The 20,366-nt window shown below is 36.3% G+C and overlaps 1 protein-coding gene across 5 annotated transcripts in view; it reads right to left on the reverse strand.

Annotated features, from left to right (window-relative positions):
* Nucleotides 1-785: 785 nt before the first annotated feature.
* The window catches only part of EPS15L1 (epidermal growth factor receptor pathway substrate 15 like 1), a 93,462-nt gene continuing 73,881 nt past the window's right edge, over nt 786-20,366 (reverse strand). For 4 of the 5 annotated variants that reach the window (XM_072404645.1, XM_072404643.1, XM_072404644.1 and 1 more), the window contains 2 exons: nt 15,414-15,619; nt 786-8,451 (listed from right to left, as the gene is read on the reverse strand). In XM_072404645.1, the coding sequence (XP_072260746.1) occupies nt 8,305-8,451; nt 15,414-15,619 (353 nt within the window). In that variant the 3' untranslated portion in view covers nt 786-8,304. Of the gene's footprint in view, nt 8,452-10,638; nt 10,759-15,413; nt 15,620-20,366 lie in introns of all 5 variants that reach the window. The other variant, XR_011919804.1, reaches the window with a different exon arrangement.

Below are 20,366 nucleotides of genomic sequence, written 5' to 3' on the forward strand. Positions count from 1 at the left end.
CTATATGAATACTCAATATCCCTTTTTTGGTGGAACATTGATCTATTTTAATAATAGGGGCACTTCAGGGATACTCTTCTGTTTGTTTCATTTATAGGGGTGATGTATATGCTTATCGATCTATGTATATATATATCCATCCATCCATCCCATCTCATGTCATCCAATAAGGCAATCCATTCATCCTAGGGTGGTATACCGGGATTTCCTCCCATTCTTCTATTTGTTGGGATTTTATTATGTCTTTAATTCATTTAGCGAGGAGTGCCTAAATGTTAGCATGTCCTATTGCAGTCACTCCTGTTTTGGTAAGAAAAGAACATTTTTTGTCATGATGAAATATTTATTTAAATTTCAAATGTAAATAGCAGCAAGTCTACATAGAGGACACAAGTGGGCATACCTGGTGAAAATAGAAACCTACTATAAGTTAAAACCCATTTTATGAGAACATTATAGGTCTGCCAATACTGGCTTCCTTCTGCTAATTGTGTGATTGTCTGGCTTTAATGGCTTGACACAGACCCAAAACAAGCATGTCATAGCAGTTTCAGGATTCCTTTTCACAAGTCAGTAAAGCGTTAGAATCAAGATGACAGCAGGGGAACTACCATTCTGAAATGTAAAGGCCATCAGTGGCAGCCTTCACAGTTCACTTATGACAGTTGTGTTTTACATATTAATAAATCTTCCCTAGGCTGTAAAGTGACTGTTTGAAACCTCTTAGTTACATCTAAACAGGAACTCAGATTGAAATTATTCAACAGAAAAAAAACAGTGACAAATTCCAAAAAAGTAACTTTTTCATTTATTATATTAAAACAATAACATTTCTCTTATATTAAACAATAGACACACAACGGATTAATATTTCATATATTATCCCTTCTGCTGTTCTAACAGCTATTGATTTAGTATTCTGATATTGAAGGGTACCTGTGGTTGAGAGAGGGAGCATTTGACAAATTCTTGGCATATAGTGCTTTTGAACAGGGTCAAACTACGTGCAAAGATACCCCTAATCTTAGAGATGCAAGTGAAAGGGCACTGATAAATCACAGACCTACTTTCATCCCTCTAGAGACAAGGACAACCTGCAATTCAGTGTTTTTGACACATGGCTTACAAGTGACATATAAAATAGTTTTTAGGAGAGGATATCTAAAACATTTTTTATTAGATTTTGTAGCCCTAAGAACAATGACAAATGATCTTTAAGGTACATCTGTAGGGATACCTAAACTTAAAAGGAAGAAAATGGGTAGAAAGGGCATGTACATTTTACTGCTCCTGAACAAGACACCATGGCGGAGCTCTGACATTTCAGTTGACGTTTGCACCCTGAATGCCCTATGCTCAGGGTATGCTGGAGAATGACCGGGACATTATCAAGTCTCATGTACCTTTCAGTGCCTACGTACTACAGAATGGGACATTATCAAGTCTCTTATACCCCACAGTGCCTACGTACTATAGAAATAAAAACCACTACTTCCATATACTTAGCAGTGGCTTTTCTCTTCAGTCTCTGATTGGATTTTGGGATTGGTCTTTTAGAGTATGGAAGCATATGATCAATAAGGCTGTGTAAGCAAGCCAAATTATTGTCTCCTGAGACAAACAAATGTGCTCCCCTGATGTTGTTCTTGGAAGACCAATAAACTACTGATCGGGAATGATTGCTGTGCATTTCAATAGAGAAGAACAAAGCAGGGTGCCACTTGCTCTTCCTCCTCCCTCCCCTCACCATAGGACAAAATGGCGCTGCGTGTAAAAAGATTTTTTTTCTAGTAACATTTATCCTACATGTGTACAAAGCCTAAGACATTTCCCATGTACCATTCTGGTGAACATTTTAGATCTAGCTAAAAAATTAGAAAACTTTAGGGGGTGCAAGCTTTAGTACCATCACCATCCACACTACCCCAGTAGCGTACAAAAACTCCTAAATACTTTGTTTGAGGCAAGTGATTTGCTAGGAAATAAAGTCAGAATCAGAATAATCATGTACCTTATTACAGGCCTGCACCTGTAATAAACAACAGCTCTTACATTTTTTTGCATGACAAGTACATAGTGAGATTAAACGTATTAAATTACCAGGATCGATGTAATGCAGCACCAAGAGGTGCCTGAACGTAGCTTTGTGGTGTAGGAGAGGGAGGGCCAATCAGTATTAGGAACTTAATGTGAACCTGTGCCTTGCCTATAAATAAACAGGTTCACTTTAACACCCACATCTTCACAGCACTTTCAGAGTAGGGGAAGCTTCCCTGTGTAAACTACAAACCACTCAAGTTGTAGCTTACACAGGGGAGTATAAAACCTTTACTTGTCCTAATCTCCATAAAATTGGTGTGTTTTAGTTCACAGAGATAAATGAAGAAGCACAGGAAGTTAAGCACATACTAGACTTGCTGTCAGGAAAAGCAGGTATTTTTGTTTTGTACTTACCAAACACATAAAACAAAACGTATTACGTATAACCAATTATGTATTACATAAAAAAAAAAACAAAAAGGAGCAAATATGAGATTTTTTAGTGTTAGGGTTTATATAGACTTTTTTTGTTTTAGAGCAGAGAGGGATTTGAACCTCTATAAAGTTATTGCTGTTTGTGCTCCCACTGGGTAGATTCAGCCTCTCTAATTTGGACTTGGTGACCATTGTCACAAAGACAGGAAGTGATAGGCAAACCAAAGTCATCCAGAACAAGACGTGCTAGTAAATCTTCCAATGTTCTGGTTACAGATACCCCACATCATCCCTACATGCCGACTTCACAGTAATATTGAAAGTTGAGTTTGAGATATCTCACTTTAAAGCTGCAAACACAAACTTAAGTAGTGCAGAGATTACTGTACAGCATATTTGTAATGAAATGTCCACACATTATATGCCCCTTTTTTCATATGGACAACATAATGTGGATACGTTCAGCCACTAAACAATACAGACAGCAACACATCCGTCCTATAGCCTAAGTTCAGAACTGCATTATTAAATAGATTTTAAACTCATCATAGGAAAGAAAATAGGACAAGTGTGAATCTGTAATCATGTTGTGGTTACTACATGACAAAATTTGCAGTCAATGCACCACAACAAGAATGAGTATGTACCCTTGAGGGGAATTTCAATGGAAAAGGACCGGTCATTTGTAAATTTACTAACGTCACATATTTGCATCCTGGCAGAAAAGTAATTAAATAATGCATACAGGTTTAAAAACACCCTTTTCACATTTTATTACAAAAAAGAAAATGTCAAGCTACATAATTAACCTATAACCAGCATTTTTATTGAATGCATCAATTACTTTCAGATGTAAAATAACTATGCACAGATACGAGGTGGTTAAAATTTTTGTCATCAACAAAGAAAGCTTACCCACTTTTTCTTTTATGGACTTTCCAGCAAGGGAATAGCTTCAAACTAATGATATGTTTCTGTATCTGAATGCAGTAAAGTGCATTACGCTCTCTCATTTTCACAAATGTTTAAAAGGTCCAGCTAAATACAATGTACACATCACAAGAGTGGTGTGACAGCGGTCAGTCCACCTAAAACTGATATTGTAATGATAGATGAATGCTGATAGTCTGAATCTCTTCCTGGAATCTTAAGAGCAAATTCACACTAATGTCACTTTTTCATTCATTCATTTTGAATGGGCTGTCAATTTACCTGCACAATTTAATGCAATGCACAGCATCCCAAAGCATATGGGTGCAAAATGCTGCACTATATTTAGTTACTTTGTGCGTGTGCTAGGGTGCCATTCAAAAAGAATGGCAATGCAATTATATATATGCATTAACACTCATTTCTGCAATGCTGTACTGAGAATGGACCTTGTGAGATTTATAGTCATGGCCCCACCTCTTTTTCTTCCCACCCTAAAGATTCAGACCTGCTACAAAAGAGACTCTCCATACCTTTCTGTATATTCTCTATGTTAGAATTGGCACAGTACTCACACAGACCTGTGAACTCCACACCAAAGTCCTAAAGAGATATAAGAATCCAAATGGTGATTTAACTGCACAGCATTTATCAAAACTTAAAAATATCACATTTTGGGGGGCTTGGCCCTTCATGTTCTAAAAGGAACGACAACAAACAAAACCTCTAGTATAAAATATATGTTGCGTTACTGCATTTGATTCAAATGCAAGTCAAGGTCATCTTCATGAGGGGTCTGCATATCATATTTTTATTAAGGCGGTTTTGCAATTCACCAGAAGATAAAAAAAATACAAATAAAACCCACAGAGAAAATAGTAATGTAGGCGTGAGGTTTGCACACCGTGTGATTTCTAAGTAATATCTCCTCACCACAGCATTAAAACCACAATAGTACTGGTTAACCCTTTGCCTCAAAGAGTTAACGTTTCAAAATGTGCATTATTATATAGCTTTCCAAAACTGCAATGAGTAGATTTATAAAGGAAGGGATGTCAAGCGAATGGATTCTTTTACAATCTGCTCAAGTTGGTTTCTAATAAACCAAGTATTAATGTGTATGTTGATTAGGCACAGTAAATTTAATATCCCAGAGCCATGTTAAAAAAGGGAAAATATTAAATGTCAGTTACCTTACTGACCTTCATAAATGATAGGTGCTTGGGCCTTCACTTTCACAATGACAAGCATGTTTGTATCTCTTAGTAATCATCAAGAGTTTCTAACAGTTTCGGGGGAAATAACAACTATCTTTTATATTATTTATAGTAGTAGTCACATTTAACTTGGCTTGCTTTTGTAATGTTAAGATGCTTTGCAGCCTATCCAAGCTGCTTCTTCAGAACTGATGAAGCAGCTTGGATAGGTCGTGAAACATTTAGCATTACAACAAGTCCAGAGAAATGTGACTACTACTACCAGATACACAACAACATACTGTATATTTGGATAAATGGGCACCCTCACAAATATTGTTCTTTTACACTTCTAACTGTGGTATATTAAGAAATATTTGTGTCACAAATCCCCCTTTTGTGTGTAATGAGCGTCAGATGGAAGCTGCAGTTCTCTGGGCTGCTAACATCAGTTTTAAAACTGTAATGTAATTGGAATATGTTCTACTCAACCCTTCCACAACTAGTATATGGTGCAAGGTTCAGAGACATCAAAGAAGAATTTAGATTCTAATCACCTTAGATACTTGATTTCCTATTTTAAACTGTGTACCCAGCAGTGGTATTTCAACCTTGAGGATTTATTCAAACTGGATGTGTAATGCATTTATTGCATTTTTCAGTGCAAGGAAAACACAAAAACACGAAAAAAATCTATAGTCTCTATTAGGATTTGTACATGCCAATCCTTTGCCTTTTCAGTGTGTTAGAGAAAAATCCTGCAGTCTTTATTGTGCTGATCAAGTCAGAATGAAGTCTTTAAAAAGGCAATGTGTCTACAATATGTCAACATACTGCATGGGAGCAGGGTTTTACACATTAAAAAAAGGAGGGGGTCTGTATTAATGAATGTTCCATCAATGCCTATGATATGCATGTAATGTTACTCTTGTATGGCAAGCTCTTTTTTGCCACCAAGAAGCATTATTCCAGGATTATTCCACTTACATGTATAAGCTTAGGCATGGTGGCCATTGCTTACAAAGTGAGGGTTAGGTAACCTGTCACTTCATAATAAGGGACCATGGATATGGATTAGGTTTGGCATTTGTAACCTCCAGCCCCAAATAATTGAATTTTATTCTTTCCAGCAGAAAGAGAGCAGCAATATTGATTTTCATGCAAAGCAGGATAAGGGCCTATTCACATCTGCACATTTTATTACTATTTTAACAACTACCATGTATTTCATTGATACTCTTTGCATAAGTTAGCTTCCAGCTAAATCCAGCTTGCTGCATACTTGCAATAATCTTATGTTTACACAGAGTTAATGTTGTATTATGTAAGATGTGCAGGCATGTGTTTTAATGTAAAAAGATGCACACCTAATAGCAACCACCCCTCCCCAGGAAATTCTAAACAATAAATACTATGTGCAGATGTGTGAATGAGCCCTAAAACAATTATAATGTATTTTATGGTCCAGTTTGAAATATCTTATTATTCAATATTAGATTAGGATACTAGTGAAGATAAACAATATTAATCATTATGTACTTACGGGTGGTATCATACATACAGAATGAGAAAATGCTGGCATGTGAAACAATTACACCCAAAGGAAATTGCTGACTTTTTCAAGATATTTCAACAGGCAAATATTCGATCTCCATTCAAACACATGAAAAATTACAGAAATACTTTCTCCAACACTTTAAATTCATTCTTTAAGAATTAACTGTCAATTAATGAGTCTTGATAATACATCAATCAAACTTAGAAGTGTAACGAGGTAACCTATTTTATGTAATCCTCAGATATCTTGGGTTTGGTCTTCCCTTTACATATATGGGGTTCAAAATTTTGAGAAAAGATTGTGGATGCCTATGGATTTGGAAAGCACCAAGCGTTAAAACAAGATGTTTTTCCTCTTTAAGGAAAATAATCCATGCATTTTGCAGATTTCAAACAACCCTAAAATGTCATTGCAGAAGGTCAGATTTGAATGAAATGTGGGGGGTTTGGAATAGGCAGTTCATAACCCAGACAGAAAACCTACTAATATAATTTTACAGAGTTGATGGCAGAGTTGAGTTGGAAGGCAATTATGCAAACTGCGTACAAGTAGTAATTTCTGCTAAAAGGTGCATTACCAGCTTCTGATGTCAAGGATGTACTTAATTTGCCCACAGAACATTGTCATATCGATCATCCTTCTCTGTGAGGACTGGTATTATGAAGATCTAATGTTTTTCGACTCAAATGTGTTGAAAACGTCAACAACATCTATGTACCAGTTCACACGACTATATATGTTAATTTTTTGCAATAAGATTATGCCATATGCACTAAACTTTACTTAAAATTACAATTTTTTGGGTGGGAAGCATCAAAACCAGTTTTCTACGTTACAGAGTGTGATATTTTCTTGCACTCTTGTTTCCCTGCCTCATTTGTTTTTGGCAGCTGGGCATTCCATCATCATTTGCCAGTGGACACTGCAGTTGGTCAGAACTAGGAATTCTGATGAATTTAAAGATATAAGCAATTGTACACGTTTAGGGTAAGTGCTAGTGGGCTTTGGCTTGTGTTAATGGCAGCGATCCGAAACACTTCTGAATTCACTGACAGGTGCAAACCCATCTGATACAGACAAAAGTTTTTCAACACACATCCTCTCTGCAGTTACACTAATATAGGAAGCTCTCCACTTCCAGCCCACCTTCCCAGTCTTTCATAGTTATCAGTGCCTGATCCAGAGAAATATTGCTCACTAGATGGATCAGGGATATTTGAGAATACCACTGGGGAATGGCGGCTTGTTGGTGGTAGGACATACTATAGAAATAGTAATTACACTTAACCAGCTAGCAACCATGCAAAAGCAAGTATAAGGTAGGAATCGAGATGACCTTTAATGTATAGTCCCTTGCACAAATTGTATTTAGTATAAGATCTATAGGTTATAATCAGATGGTAATTATCTAGGGATTTAAAACACAGGCAAGCAAAATGTAAGCTAATCACTTCCATTCATAGGATCAGGACATGCCACTGTTCTTATCCAAAGGGCTGTCAGTTTTCTACAGTGTAACAATATATTAACAATTCACTCCAGCAACAAGAATTAAGTTTTTAAACATGTAAATCTTTTACCAATTCTGTTTCATCGTGTTTTCTGGTAGTGATATGTAACACTGGAAATGCTGAAGTTTTTTTGTACTTCTGAGCTAGCTGCCTTTTATATTAAGTGATCGGAATCTGTAAAAGCAAATAAAAATATAGGAAACAATGATGGGAAAAGATATTTAAAATTCCCTTTCTTTTTCTATGTAGAGCTTTGTGTTCCACTAGTAATGGATGAAGATTTAAAGATGTGCAGCATTCAGTTCAAAACTTTTGTTTGTGGGTGCAAAATATTAAAATAATATTCTCCTTGATACCATTCAAGAAAAAAAAAATAATTTGATGGCTCCAACAGTGTCTCTGTATGAGATTATTTTTAGCTGAATACGGTGAAACCTTCCATTAAATGTCATAACTGGATGGCAGCCAGGTGATACCAACACTCTCCCATAATTGGCTAGTTGTTTAAACGTTAAAAAAAAACATCAAAAGTGATGGCGTATTCAACTTTCATTTCCCTCTCTTTTTCTGTCATCATACAGTTGGCATACTGTCACATGGTCACAGGGAGTACGGGTACAGGATGACGCAGTTCTCAAGAGCTGGGCATTTCTGCTTTGCTGAGAGCAATAGCTAGCTCCAGGTCTTCTTGTTCCTGTCGTTTTAAACGATCTAGTCTTTCTTTTTCTGCCCTTTGGCTCTCTCGTTTGGCCCATGCTAGCTGCTGTTCCTCGTTCCCAAACTGTGAGATATGAAAATAAATATGTTGGTTACTCTGCAGTTTACAGCTGATGACTAATACATAGAAAAGACAAGATGGCTGCCTAGAAAGTACATGAACATATTTTACTTTTTTTTCTTAACACACCTGCGATATGCAAGAATACACTAGACTACAGATATTTTGGCAACCTTGTCCAAGCCCATCTCCAACCAGTTTTGAATTGAGTGGAGAAAGGATAAAATAGTCCTGCCAGATTTTTATTGCTGTCTGTGATCCAACTGGACAGAAACTCAGATAAGAAACGAGAGGTACAGGCATCATAATGCAGAAAGTGAAAGTCAGAAACAGTAAAAAAAAAACTGAGACAGATTACAACTTTTAACCAGCGTTCTGTTCCCAAAAAAGGGCCTTTTAGCTTTCTCATCATTACTTACTCTGTGACATCCTATCCTCAGGTAAAGTAGCAAGGACAAATATCTCCAGGGCAGACAATACTTTTGATGTAACAATAAACATTGTAAGATTTTGTAATGCTTCAGAAAAGTGTCAGTTGTAACATGTTTGACAAAATAAAATGGGCCAATTTTAATTCTGCCACATCTAGCACTTATTTTAGTGTAAGCAGGGTGGGATCTCTAGTTGACTGCAGTCATACAACATCAGAAGCTGTTGAACCTAATATTATGTTGTCTGGGGTGTGGGAAAAATTGCTTAAAGGACACCCCAATCAATACAGAAGAACATACATACTGTGTGCTTTTGGGGGATTAAACCTAGCATCTGTTTTGTAAGAGTTACAAGAACTATAATGTTAATGACCACCAATCAAAGCCCTTCCACTTTATCTTGCCCAACCTAGGATAAATTAGTTTATGACATCAATTTCTGACAGGCTCTGGGATGTTAATCTAAAAGCAGCCACTACCTAGAAATCTGATGACCTAGAACAAACCTGCAGCTAGTTAACTACTTGCCTACTTATTTCAGATCGCTGAATTACTAGGTAATAAACCAGGATGAGAATATAACTGTACTCTATAACCTTAAAAACAAGGGGTGCCAACTCTCATATTACTATTCTCACACGTCCTCTTCATACTATAGATTTGTCTCCACACTCTGGCTAGATTAGAGGGTTTAGATTACCAGTTACTTGGTGTAGTAGTTTATGCATTCAGGAGCAATTGTGTTACTAGCGAAAAATAAGCAGGGGTCATCAAAAGGATTCAAAGGAATAATACAACTTTGTATACTGTATTCTACTGAACCTTCCATAAATGGCACACAAGCACTATTGACAAGGTATATTTAAAACCAAAAGTTTTTCTTTTCTATCCCTCTACTGCGAAGATTTATTCTCTCACACAGGACAGCAAAAGAAGAAAAATCCCGAGACAAAAGTCTTGCCTTGATGACCATTGTTACCAGGACTGAAAGTAAGAGAAAATCCAACATTTTGAGTTGTCATCAGTACAGAAATGAGGAGGAGTACAGAAAAAAAGAGGGAAGGAATTTAATCTATTTCCCTATCCCATACAATTTAAAAAGAAAAAAATGTTTAGGCCTAAAATAAACTTTAAATGACCATCACTTAACAATACCACTATCTTTTTATGTGGTCTGTGGTCACAATCTGATAAGAAGGATTTTTAGGTTACCACTAAGTGCTATTTAAGCATCACCAGTGACAGGTTAAAGTGAACCCTAACTGTAATACATGTTGGCACAGCTACTTGCAGTCATAATTGAGGGAGTGTGTGACACAGATAATTAGTTTGGTTGGATTTTTAACAAGGCAATATCGACAAGTATTATCTTGATAAAAGTGGTAGCTAAAACAATAAAATTACTTAAGCTTTATATAATATATCTAGCATATTGAGAGAGTTTACTGGTTGGGTTTATATTAATGCTAACAGAGGAGAGATCAAAGGAGAGCATCCAAGTTTGGTCAAATATTTGGGACTAATCGCAATTTGCACTGTGTACATAAATTTGCCATATCTGTCTGCTGACTTGTGTCAAATTGGTATAAACTAAAATAAGGATGATCAGATCGTTAACCACCTATTGTTCTCAGAGACAGATATGTCCATTTATAAATACCCTGTATATAGTGTGTGTAAAGACATAAATGTTTTAAAAACATCTAACTTATCTTTAAATCTAAAGTCCTGAACAGAAGAAAAGGGGTTTCCAACCTACCTGAGGACACAAGACTGAACTGAAGCTTAGCTGTTATTGAAGAGGTTGTGATCAACCTGCTGTATTACCCCACATAACAGCTTTCATGTTAGAAAAGGTAGGGCAAGCACATATGTAGTGCTGAAAGGAAAAGAGAGCAGAGTGAATAGAGAGATGGATCTCATAAATGCACTGCTCCATGATTATTGTAAAATCAGCAAGCAGAGCACATATCCCAAGTACTGTTGTTGTGCCATAGCTGTTCTTCAATTTTGAGACATAATGATCCTGTCAGCTATTTTGTTGCTTAAAAAAATCCTACTCCTAGTTTGAAAGTATTTTTGTACAAAGGGTATCTATATTTATGTATTATACATGCAGGCTCTGCATTCTTCTTTTCTACCTTTGTCTTCAACAACTAAAGCAAACCTATGATTTGCCATTCATAATTTTCATTAATAGCCCCAACAGCATATACTTACCTTTCTTTCTCTTAAACGCCAGGAGCCAAAGAACAAACCTGGCACTTCCAGGTATGGAGGAGTATGGGACTCACTCCATGTAATGGCACTCGGCCAGTTGACTGTGAAGGCTTGGATTAAAATGATTCTTTTTTCGTTTTTTTTTTTACTTCCTGGGCAAAGCATAGCCCACAAAAATCAATGACTGAATACAGATATGAGGTAAGTGGATGACCATGGTCATTTTTACTTTACATATAAAATTAGTGTAGTTATAGTATGTTATTTACTGATCAAAAGGTATAGCTGTAGACAGCAAAATCTGCATTATATGATGTTCAGATACATCAATCTTCACCAGAACCAGCAAGATGTGCTCCCTGATGTTACCTTGTGGGATCTGTAATAGTTAATATGGAAAGAAATTCCCAAGTTAAAAAGTAATTTTAGATGTGAATAATCTGATTTATAAGCAATCCACCAGAAACCCTAAATTTTTAATTCAACCATGCTGCATGCTTTTGTCCAACATAACACTGTATGCATATGGCTACTGGATGTGAGCATGTAAGAAGCAATAGCAATCAAAGATTTGTGCAAGGAAAAAAAAAAGTAAAGCAGTACTGAGGGTTTTTTGTGGGTCGTGCATGTATCTTGTCACCTGTCTTTCTCCTCTTCATTTCTGAGGATCATAAGAGAAGGAAAGGAAGGCTTTGCTTCAATTGTGTTCTTGGCAGGAAAAGGAAGCTGGGTTCAGACTAGGAAATTACAGTCAAGAAGGAAGCAGCTGCAAGCACTAGAGGAATGGATAAGGAGCACTTTGAGGTGTCTGAGATTTAATGTTTAACCACTTCCCCCTATACAAAAGGACTACATTATCTTGCTGTTTTATTTTCTAAGATTTTCCCACTTATAAAATATGGATTATTGTTATGCAGTTATATTGATAATAAACCTTTAAGTTACATATAAACATCTAAAAGCTTACTACTTGCCTATTAGTAAAGTGCCAAGGCTTATCAAAAAATCAATTAGAACTCTCAGAAGCTAAAACAAACTGCTTACCTTCCTGAATTCTTACCAAGAACTCCTGAACTTTATGGTATCTGGGGCCATCTGTGGCTTATATTTATCCCAAACTGACAACCTTTTTTTTTTTAAATGTAGGAAACACAATGCAGATTTTTTAGATTACCCAAACAGATAATGTATGTGAGTGGCAGAAGTGCCCTGAACTTACAAAAAGAAGAAAAAATTAAGATGAGCTAATGCTGTCACTTCTGCAGAAGTCCTTTGTCCCCCTAAAGCAAACTTTTAGGATGCAGAACTGAGACAGGTTCACAGCAATGACCATAAAAATATTCAAACATGAACTACACAGAAACCAGTTCAGAATAGAAAACATATTATTCTACATGTCCATCAATGCTTCTGGTTCCCCAGCACAAGTTCATCATTGCTTGGCCCTTTCAAATGGCTGTTTAGAATAAATTACAGATCTGACACTCTGGGATCTTACCCTACATCTGACCCCATGATGTCTAAGTTTAGAGATCGGGAAGATGCATTTGTTTAGGAATGGGTAAAATGAGCTGTAGGCCTTCAGAAGAATATGATTCTTGTGTCAGTTGCTGCAAACACTTGTGGATGCACCAATTTATATATTATTCGGCAGCACTTCCTGTGTTTAATTTAAATGTGTGTGTAATAGTGCTAACAAAATATGAATACATGTCCTTCAAATTTAAACAAAGAAGATCCAAAAGTATTTAGACAGTAGAGCTGAGCCAAAAGCAAAAAAAGACTTTTTGAAATCCTCTGCCCAAAGCAATGTTAGAGTGTGACCTCCCTAATACAATATGCAGTAAACATGTGTCTCACTCCAGCAAGACATTTAGCTATGCTACTGCTATGATGTTCTAACACAGATTCTGCTCTATATGCTTTCAGGGCACCCTGAAGAAGCCAGTTTGGGCAAAATATGTGTTTCAGAGTCCCTGTGTAGAATGCAGTACCATGGCTGGATGCCTTGTTCTCTTTTAATATATTACTTTTTATTGGAATTGCAATCACATTTGCCTTTATGATTTTTGAGCAATATCACACACAAGTTGAAAGTCAAGACTGAAAGTGCTGCTTTATAATTAACTGAATTTTTTTTGCAAACTGTATAACTTTTGAAACCTTTAATTTGCTGGGTTGAAATGTTAATGCTTATAATATGCTACAGAATGCAACATGTGTACACCATTAGCCTCATTAGAGAAGATGATGGACTGGGATCTGGAAAAATATAGCTCATTATCAGCATTGTGTATTGTACTGTGCTAATGCTAATAAGATTATTACACTAGTCAAAGGGTCCTGAAAGCAAGCTTTTCCTCCTCTCTTACCAACTAAAACTGGTGTATTCCGTAGGGCTTTTGCTATTATAACTTTCACTTATTTATGTAAGTGTCAACTTCCTAAGTTAGGATTTAAGCCCTGCCCACCTTGTTCACTAGCAATGCCTTGCTGGTCAGTAAAGAACTCTCATTGGACAGGGAAAATGTCCGAAATCAAGACATCCTTAGCAAATTATATTCAGATAAAGTGTAGCGGAAGCATTTCTAGTAATGAGAACTTTATGGTGCCTGCTTTTGGGAAGCACTTTTGGTTTTAGAATAAGGAAAGTCTTTGGATACCGAAAGCAATAAGCTTTTTCCCAGATTCATATAGCAATCTATTTTTGGGGAAGATGTCCGCTATTTACCAATTTTTTTTTTTAAAATAATGACCTCCCCCATTCAGGACACAGACAATAATTAATGCCTGATTTATATATATATTTTTTTTTTACTCTACCCACTCTATCTATACCCAATAACTTAATACTTCCAAAATAAACTTAATAAACAGTTACTGAATAAAAGTCCAGAAGTTTTTAAACTTCTTTGTGGGGGACCAATATCAATCTTAGGTATTATTTCAATGGCTTGAGCTTTGCATCTATAGCTTTGGGACTTCATTTAAATAATTAATATTCAAAGACTGCTCTACAGGGACTGGAAAAAGCTGAGTATGTTTCTTTCTTTGGACTGACGTAGAGTTGTGCACATACAAGGGAAGAACTCCAACCCTACATATTTGTACGTACCAATGTCACACTGTTGACCAAAGAATTCTGAGGTGATATACTTTTTTAATTTTCAATAAAGTAGTACAATATTAAGTGATTATTTTTATGATCAGTGTGTATATGCTTTACAGCAGGTCTCAAATGTTTCATCACCAAGTTCCATAATAGTTAAGTTTTGGTACTTGTTCTCTTTTTCCAAAGCCAAAAGCTGTTTTACATGTTTGGAGGGTTAGTTACTTGATGCATCAGTATTCTCACTGAAAAGCTTAATATGTGACAGCGGAGACATAAAAGGAACCGACCCACAGAGGAATACACAGAGGGAGGGGAATGCTGAAGACTTATTTATTGAAAAACACACAAGTTCTTACTGTTTACATAAATATAGCAAAGCAGACATGCAAGAAACATTAAAAGTTGGAGCAGCAAAAGATGGACATTTCAAAACAGTTGCTCAAAATCTGGAAACAAAGGGAGTAAAAACAAGCAGCAGTAAGTTGCCCTCCAAGAATATATATATAAATATTTAAATATCAATATATATATTCCAATAAACATTAAAAAGTAAAATGAAAGTTTAGTTTGAAGTAGACACTAATACAAAGGCTTCTACAATGGACACTACTACTATCAGAAAGCCTGGATTTGAGAATATTCCTTTTTTTCAGCAAAAGTTAAATAATTACATGTGTGCACAGACAAGGAAACCTAAAATAACAACATGTTAGGGTATCTTGCATTGACTCCCAACCTCCCGCTCTTTGGTAACTAGAACGCCAAGACTACTAATAAAAATAACGGAACACACAAGAAAGCAGCTATGGGAAGAATGAATGTTAAATATGACATTCAAAGAATGTTACATATGACACAGTTTGTATCTATTGTTATCCCTTTTAAATATAACTGTAGTGGTACACACAAGAGAGGAGCTATGGGAAGTCAAAAATTTTTACATGTGATACATTTTGTATCTATTGTTATCCCTTTACACATGACAAATTTAAAAACAATATCCTGCTTATTAGAAATAATGTTTCAGTATCAGAAACAAGTTCATAGTGCACAAAACAAGCCAAATAAAGTTCAGTACTTTACATTTTTACACTTACATCTTCCCCAGTGTAGAAGGGGGATCAGCAGCATTATACTGGGCTACAGATTAACTCAGTGGCAGCAGAGGCTTCTTTACATGAGGGAAGAGAAATTCAACTTACAGAGCCAAAGTTTGCAAACCCGGCAGATGTTCCCTTAGAGTGTTTTCCTGGTTGTGTAGTGGCAAATGGGTCTTTTCCACTGAAGGGGTCTGTAAATGACTTCCGACTATGAAAAGGGTCTCCTGGTTCTGTTCCAAACGGCTGGAAGGGGTCACTGGACTTCTGGAAATGTGCTGAACTGAGCTGACTCACTGGGGTGTTTTTACCTAGAAAAAAAATTCAATGCGATTCATTGCTATGATGTGAAAAAATAGATTCATTATTTTTAACATTTGAAAATGCAAAACAAATAGATTCATATGTTTATAATATTATTACACCAGGGCCTTCCCCTCACCTATTATTCTGGAGACAATCTTTTGACATTCAGGAAGTGAAAGAAAAATTTGAACATAAAACGGCTACCATTCATTTTAGAATTTCCTATTGAACCTAAATAAAAAAATCTATATTGCTGTTGGAGATAGAAAGATTTCCCCTAATTTCCTGTCCTGGGGACAATTCTTTGTCAGGAAACAAAAAATCTCCCTAGTTCCAAGTGGATGGCAATTTCCCAAAATATCACTTTCTAAATTATGCAAGTTTTCTTGCAAAATCTAGGCTACTCCATATTGCAAAGATCTTGATATCACCTTCGACTAGGCAGTGTAGACAAAAGTATAGCGGTAAGAAAATTATATTTACCAATTTGTAATTTTACGTTGTTTGTGTTTTTACTGTAGTATTTTTGCAGGACGTCAAAATAAATAAGCTGATTGCTTTTTTAATCTCTGAGTAATCTAGGATTACCTGAAAGTTTTCAGCTGCAAGACTGACACTCCAGTCTAGCCTGTAAGGTATTGTACTGTGGTAATGCATAGTCTTGTGCAACTTTATCAGGATGGTTCAAATTGTATAAAATAGTATAAAATGAAAGAAATAAATACAATTCAAACTATACCTAATACCAAGTAAGGCCATATAATGTAGTACCAGCTTCCAAAATAATTCAACAGCATTATTTGAGGGGTTGAGCCTTAAGCCCACTTGATATAAGGGATTTGTAGAATTTGTTGAATGACTGCTTATATTAGCATTTTGCTCTAGATAGCTATGGTGCAGCAGATCTCCTTCAATGCTCATATAACCATTCTACTCTAACAGTATGTTTCACTGGCTGGTCTCCCTGGTCTTTCACTGGCTGGTCCCCTGCATTCACCATATGTCCATGAAGAATTCACAAGGGGGGCAGAACAGTATAACCCTGCTGCTTACTATTATCACCTAGCAAATATAACACACAACACAATACAGCAAAGAGAAGACAGCTACTGTTGATGAGTATTGCACTGGCAGTGTAATATAAGGCTATGCTGCTTAAGTCATGTTTTCATGGCACCAGGAACTGCAGCCGAACAAAGTTTTTAACAAATATCAGTGAAAGTAACTTGCAACACAAAACAGTAGCACTGATTGAGAAACTAAGAGTGCAATGCATTCTCTACCTTTATGTATGTTTAAGAACATTTTCCTTGACATTTGGATAGAAAGCCATTTAATATGTTTGCCAGTCTTATGTTTCACCCTGCTATACAAACACATGATTGGCACACACGTGGCACATGGCTCGATGGTATTTGGTTGAACAGTTTACTACCACAGCTTTCGGATATGAAAATCACACCTTCTGCAAAAATGCATCTGAATTCCTGGCATTGCACAAAAAATGAGATCAATGAACTTAGAAACAGCAAGCATCTGCAGAAACCACAGGTAGAACTAGAATTATGTTTTGTACTAACTCTGTACTAAAAAGACAAGAGGATGTTTTTTTATTAAGTCCCATGAGAATACCCTAGAATCCGCAAACAAAATATAGTAATCATAACCAAAAAGCAAACTGGAATAAAGTAAGTGTATGTAGCTAAAAATTCTGACATTTAAGTTTTACATTTATCCACTGGACAAGTAGTTGACATAAACAGGTAAAGGAAAAATATTTTTAAACATGTGGACTGAACGCTGACTCTTGATTTAGAGACTAAGAACACAGAACAATTCATGACATGACATATAGAAACAAATAATATGCACAGTTACTTAAGGACAGCCACTGTAAAAACTGTGCATGGCATTGTTTTTTTTTTTTTTTTTTTTTTTTTTTGCAGCTCACTTAAAACACACATATATGTTGTGGGAATCTGGGCTCTAGTGGACAATGCACTGGGATGTATAAATCTTGGTTTATACTTGGGTCACTCCAGTAGATGGAGCTGTGTTCCAACGTAAAATGTGTGTAACAGACTTTTGCCACCTGAGACATAAAACGTGAGTTATTGTTACTCACTTTTCATAATGTAAGTGCTATCTACTGGTGCCCAACAATAATGCACAAAATATCTTTTAGGTGCAAACAATGTATCATAACCAATCAAAAGCACAAAACAATATAAACAGCCTGGAACCATACAATTTCATATACCCCCATAAATAATCAATATTCATTGATTATTTAATTATTACCGTTTTGAATATTGGCAAGAACAGCCACCTTTTGTGCCCTAGCTTCATACCCAGGTCAAAAAGTACCTTTATTTATAATTGAGTATAAAATTCCTGCTTTTTGTCCAACATATGTGTGATGTAAAGACCTATGTTTGTGCTATCACCCTTCAACATACTGGATTAAAGGGAGTGCGGTTTGTTAACCCAGTAAAAGTAAACTTTTTATGAAATTTCACCTAAAAGTAGGCAATACCCAAATACAGACTAGTGTAAAGCTTTATATAGTCAATAGATATGATAAATGCCATTTTTCGTGACTGTCTCCGGTGAAAGTCTATCATCAGTACAAGTGTCCTATGATCTTGTTTAGAAAATGCATGTATATTACTAAGCAATGAACCGCTAACAAAGACTGCTGTAGTCCCCCAAAGCAGGGCACCTCCTGCTCATCCTCCCCATCCCCTCTTGACAGTAGCCGAGCTGTCTGACTTTAGATTGCTCATTTCTTTCTACTGTCACCCAATGAAATTACTAATGATTGCTATGTATATAATTTCTAATGTGCAAAAAAGGAACAAAGAAAGATAAACAAATTTACTATTGTTGATGTAAAGACAAATGTAGGCTTTAAAACATAAATCAGCATTATTACCCACAACACACACTCAAAATGTTCTTTTTTATATCTGACTGGAAATGTATCTATTTTTTTGGCCAAAGATAAACCAACCTCAAGGGTGGGTGACTGTGGCACATCGTTAACACACATCAGATATGCTTGACTGAGAAGAGAAAAAAAAGACTGAAAAAACCCGTGAGAACGGAACTTTAAGGCTTCATTTCAAAGGAGAGGTGTTAACCACTGAACCAGTATGATGGCACACTGTTACCATGCTCCATCTCTAACAGGTCAACTACAGTATAATCAATTGTTCACACAAACCTTACTCATTTTTACAGCTGTTGAGATGCCACATTTTAACATGTAATGTTACTGTGAGGTTTGTATAAATGTTTCTCAAGTCATGCTTTTTATGGTTTGTTGAACTGTTTTATAAGCAAAGCAACACAGGCAAAACCTGGACCTATCAGCGAGGCAATACAATCAGTTTCTCATTTACAAATACATTCCACTTGTGTTAATGGAAAATGCTTAAAGCAGGGGTAGGCAATCTTTAGAGAGGTGGGGGTCCCTTCTCATTACCCTGAGAACTTGAAAATCAAATGTGATAAGTGATGTTTAACTTCACATTTTGAAGTCAGCAAAGGCAATGTGGATCTCCAAGCAAGAACACAGTGAAAATGTAGAGGTCTGTTCCCATTTTCTATGTGCTCTTAGCAAATACGCATTATAAAAAGATTCAATACACTTTCTTCCTACCACACTTCTATGAAGAAGTCAATTGTAATTGCACATCAGGATATTGTTCATTTTTTAGATTGGGATCACATCACCTGCATTATTGACATGTGTTTTTTTAATGCACTGATGTGCACTGTACCACAAAAATAATTTTTCTTTTTCTTTGTCTAACATACACTGTTAAAGTTTGCCCTTTCGGTTGAAAAAGGCAGGTTTTAGTTTTGGGTAGAAGCATATGTTAATGGAGACTATTTTTTTTTCAATGAATAGCAAGATTGCAATCCTCACTGCACACTGAGTATTCTACCCACCTCACGTGGTGCACTTGACAAAGCTGAACCGCTTACGTTGCTGATAAACATTTCTGAGACTGTGGATGTCTTTCCTCGTTTAAAGTTTCCTTTCTCTAAACAGACCAATCATGAGCCAGCGTTCTCCTGACATAAGAACATACACCAGCCACTGACAAATGTTTAGAACAGCTCAGCCAATTGCTTTCGCCATTGCAATGCAGATCATTCTTCCATACTACACCCAGATACTTGATATGCACTGCCTGGAAAGGCTAGATTTATTGCAGATCATCTTACTAGTCCCACCCTCTGTTGCCTAAATGCCATGGCAGAGACATGAGGATGACCTGGATATGAGCACAGTCCAGTGAACAGGCAGCAGACATGAGAATAAAACATATGCAGAGATGACAGTATTTAGCTCAATGACAGATACACATCAGCAACAGATTTTGCTTTTATATGTGACAAAATCAGTTAGGAAATATGATAAAATCAGTTCTAGTGAAGAAGAGGGGCACAGCGAGGTCCAGATCTAGCAGTCACATGGGTGTGATGGTAGGCAACCTTTTGCCAACCCTTGGATTAAAGGATATTAGGAACAAATGTCTAGCAAACTCCATGCAACAATTTGCTTTGACCACTAGACAATAATTCAATTGTACATACAAGGCAATTAAAAACACATGCACTATATGTAAGTAGGACTCCAAATAGGTATCAAGGTTTAATTGTGCTTCCAGATGGTCTTTTGGAAGTTACCGTATTTTTCGGACTATAAGACGCTCCGGCCTATAAGACGCACCCAATTTT

Source organism: Pyxicephalus adspersus, chromosome 3 (genome assembly GCF_032062135.1).
Source record: "Pyxicephalus adspersus chromosome 3, UCB_Pads_2.0, whole genome shotgun sequence".
NCBI lineage: Eukaryota > Metazoa > Chordata > Amphibia > Anura > Pyxicephalidae > Pyxicephalus > Pyxicephalus adspersus.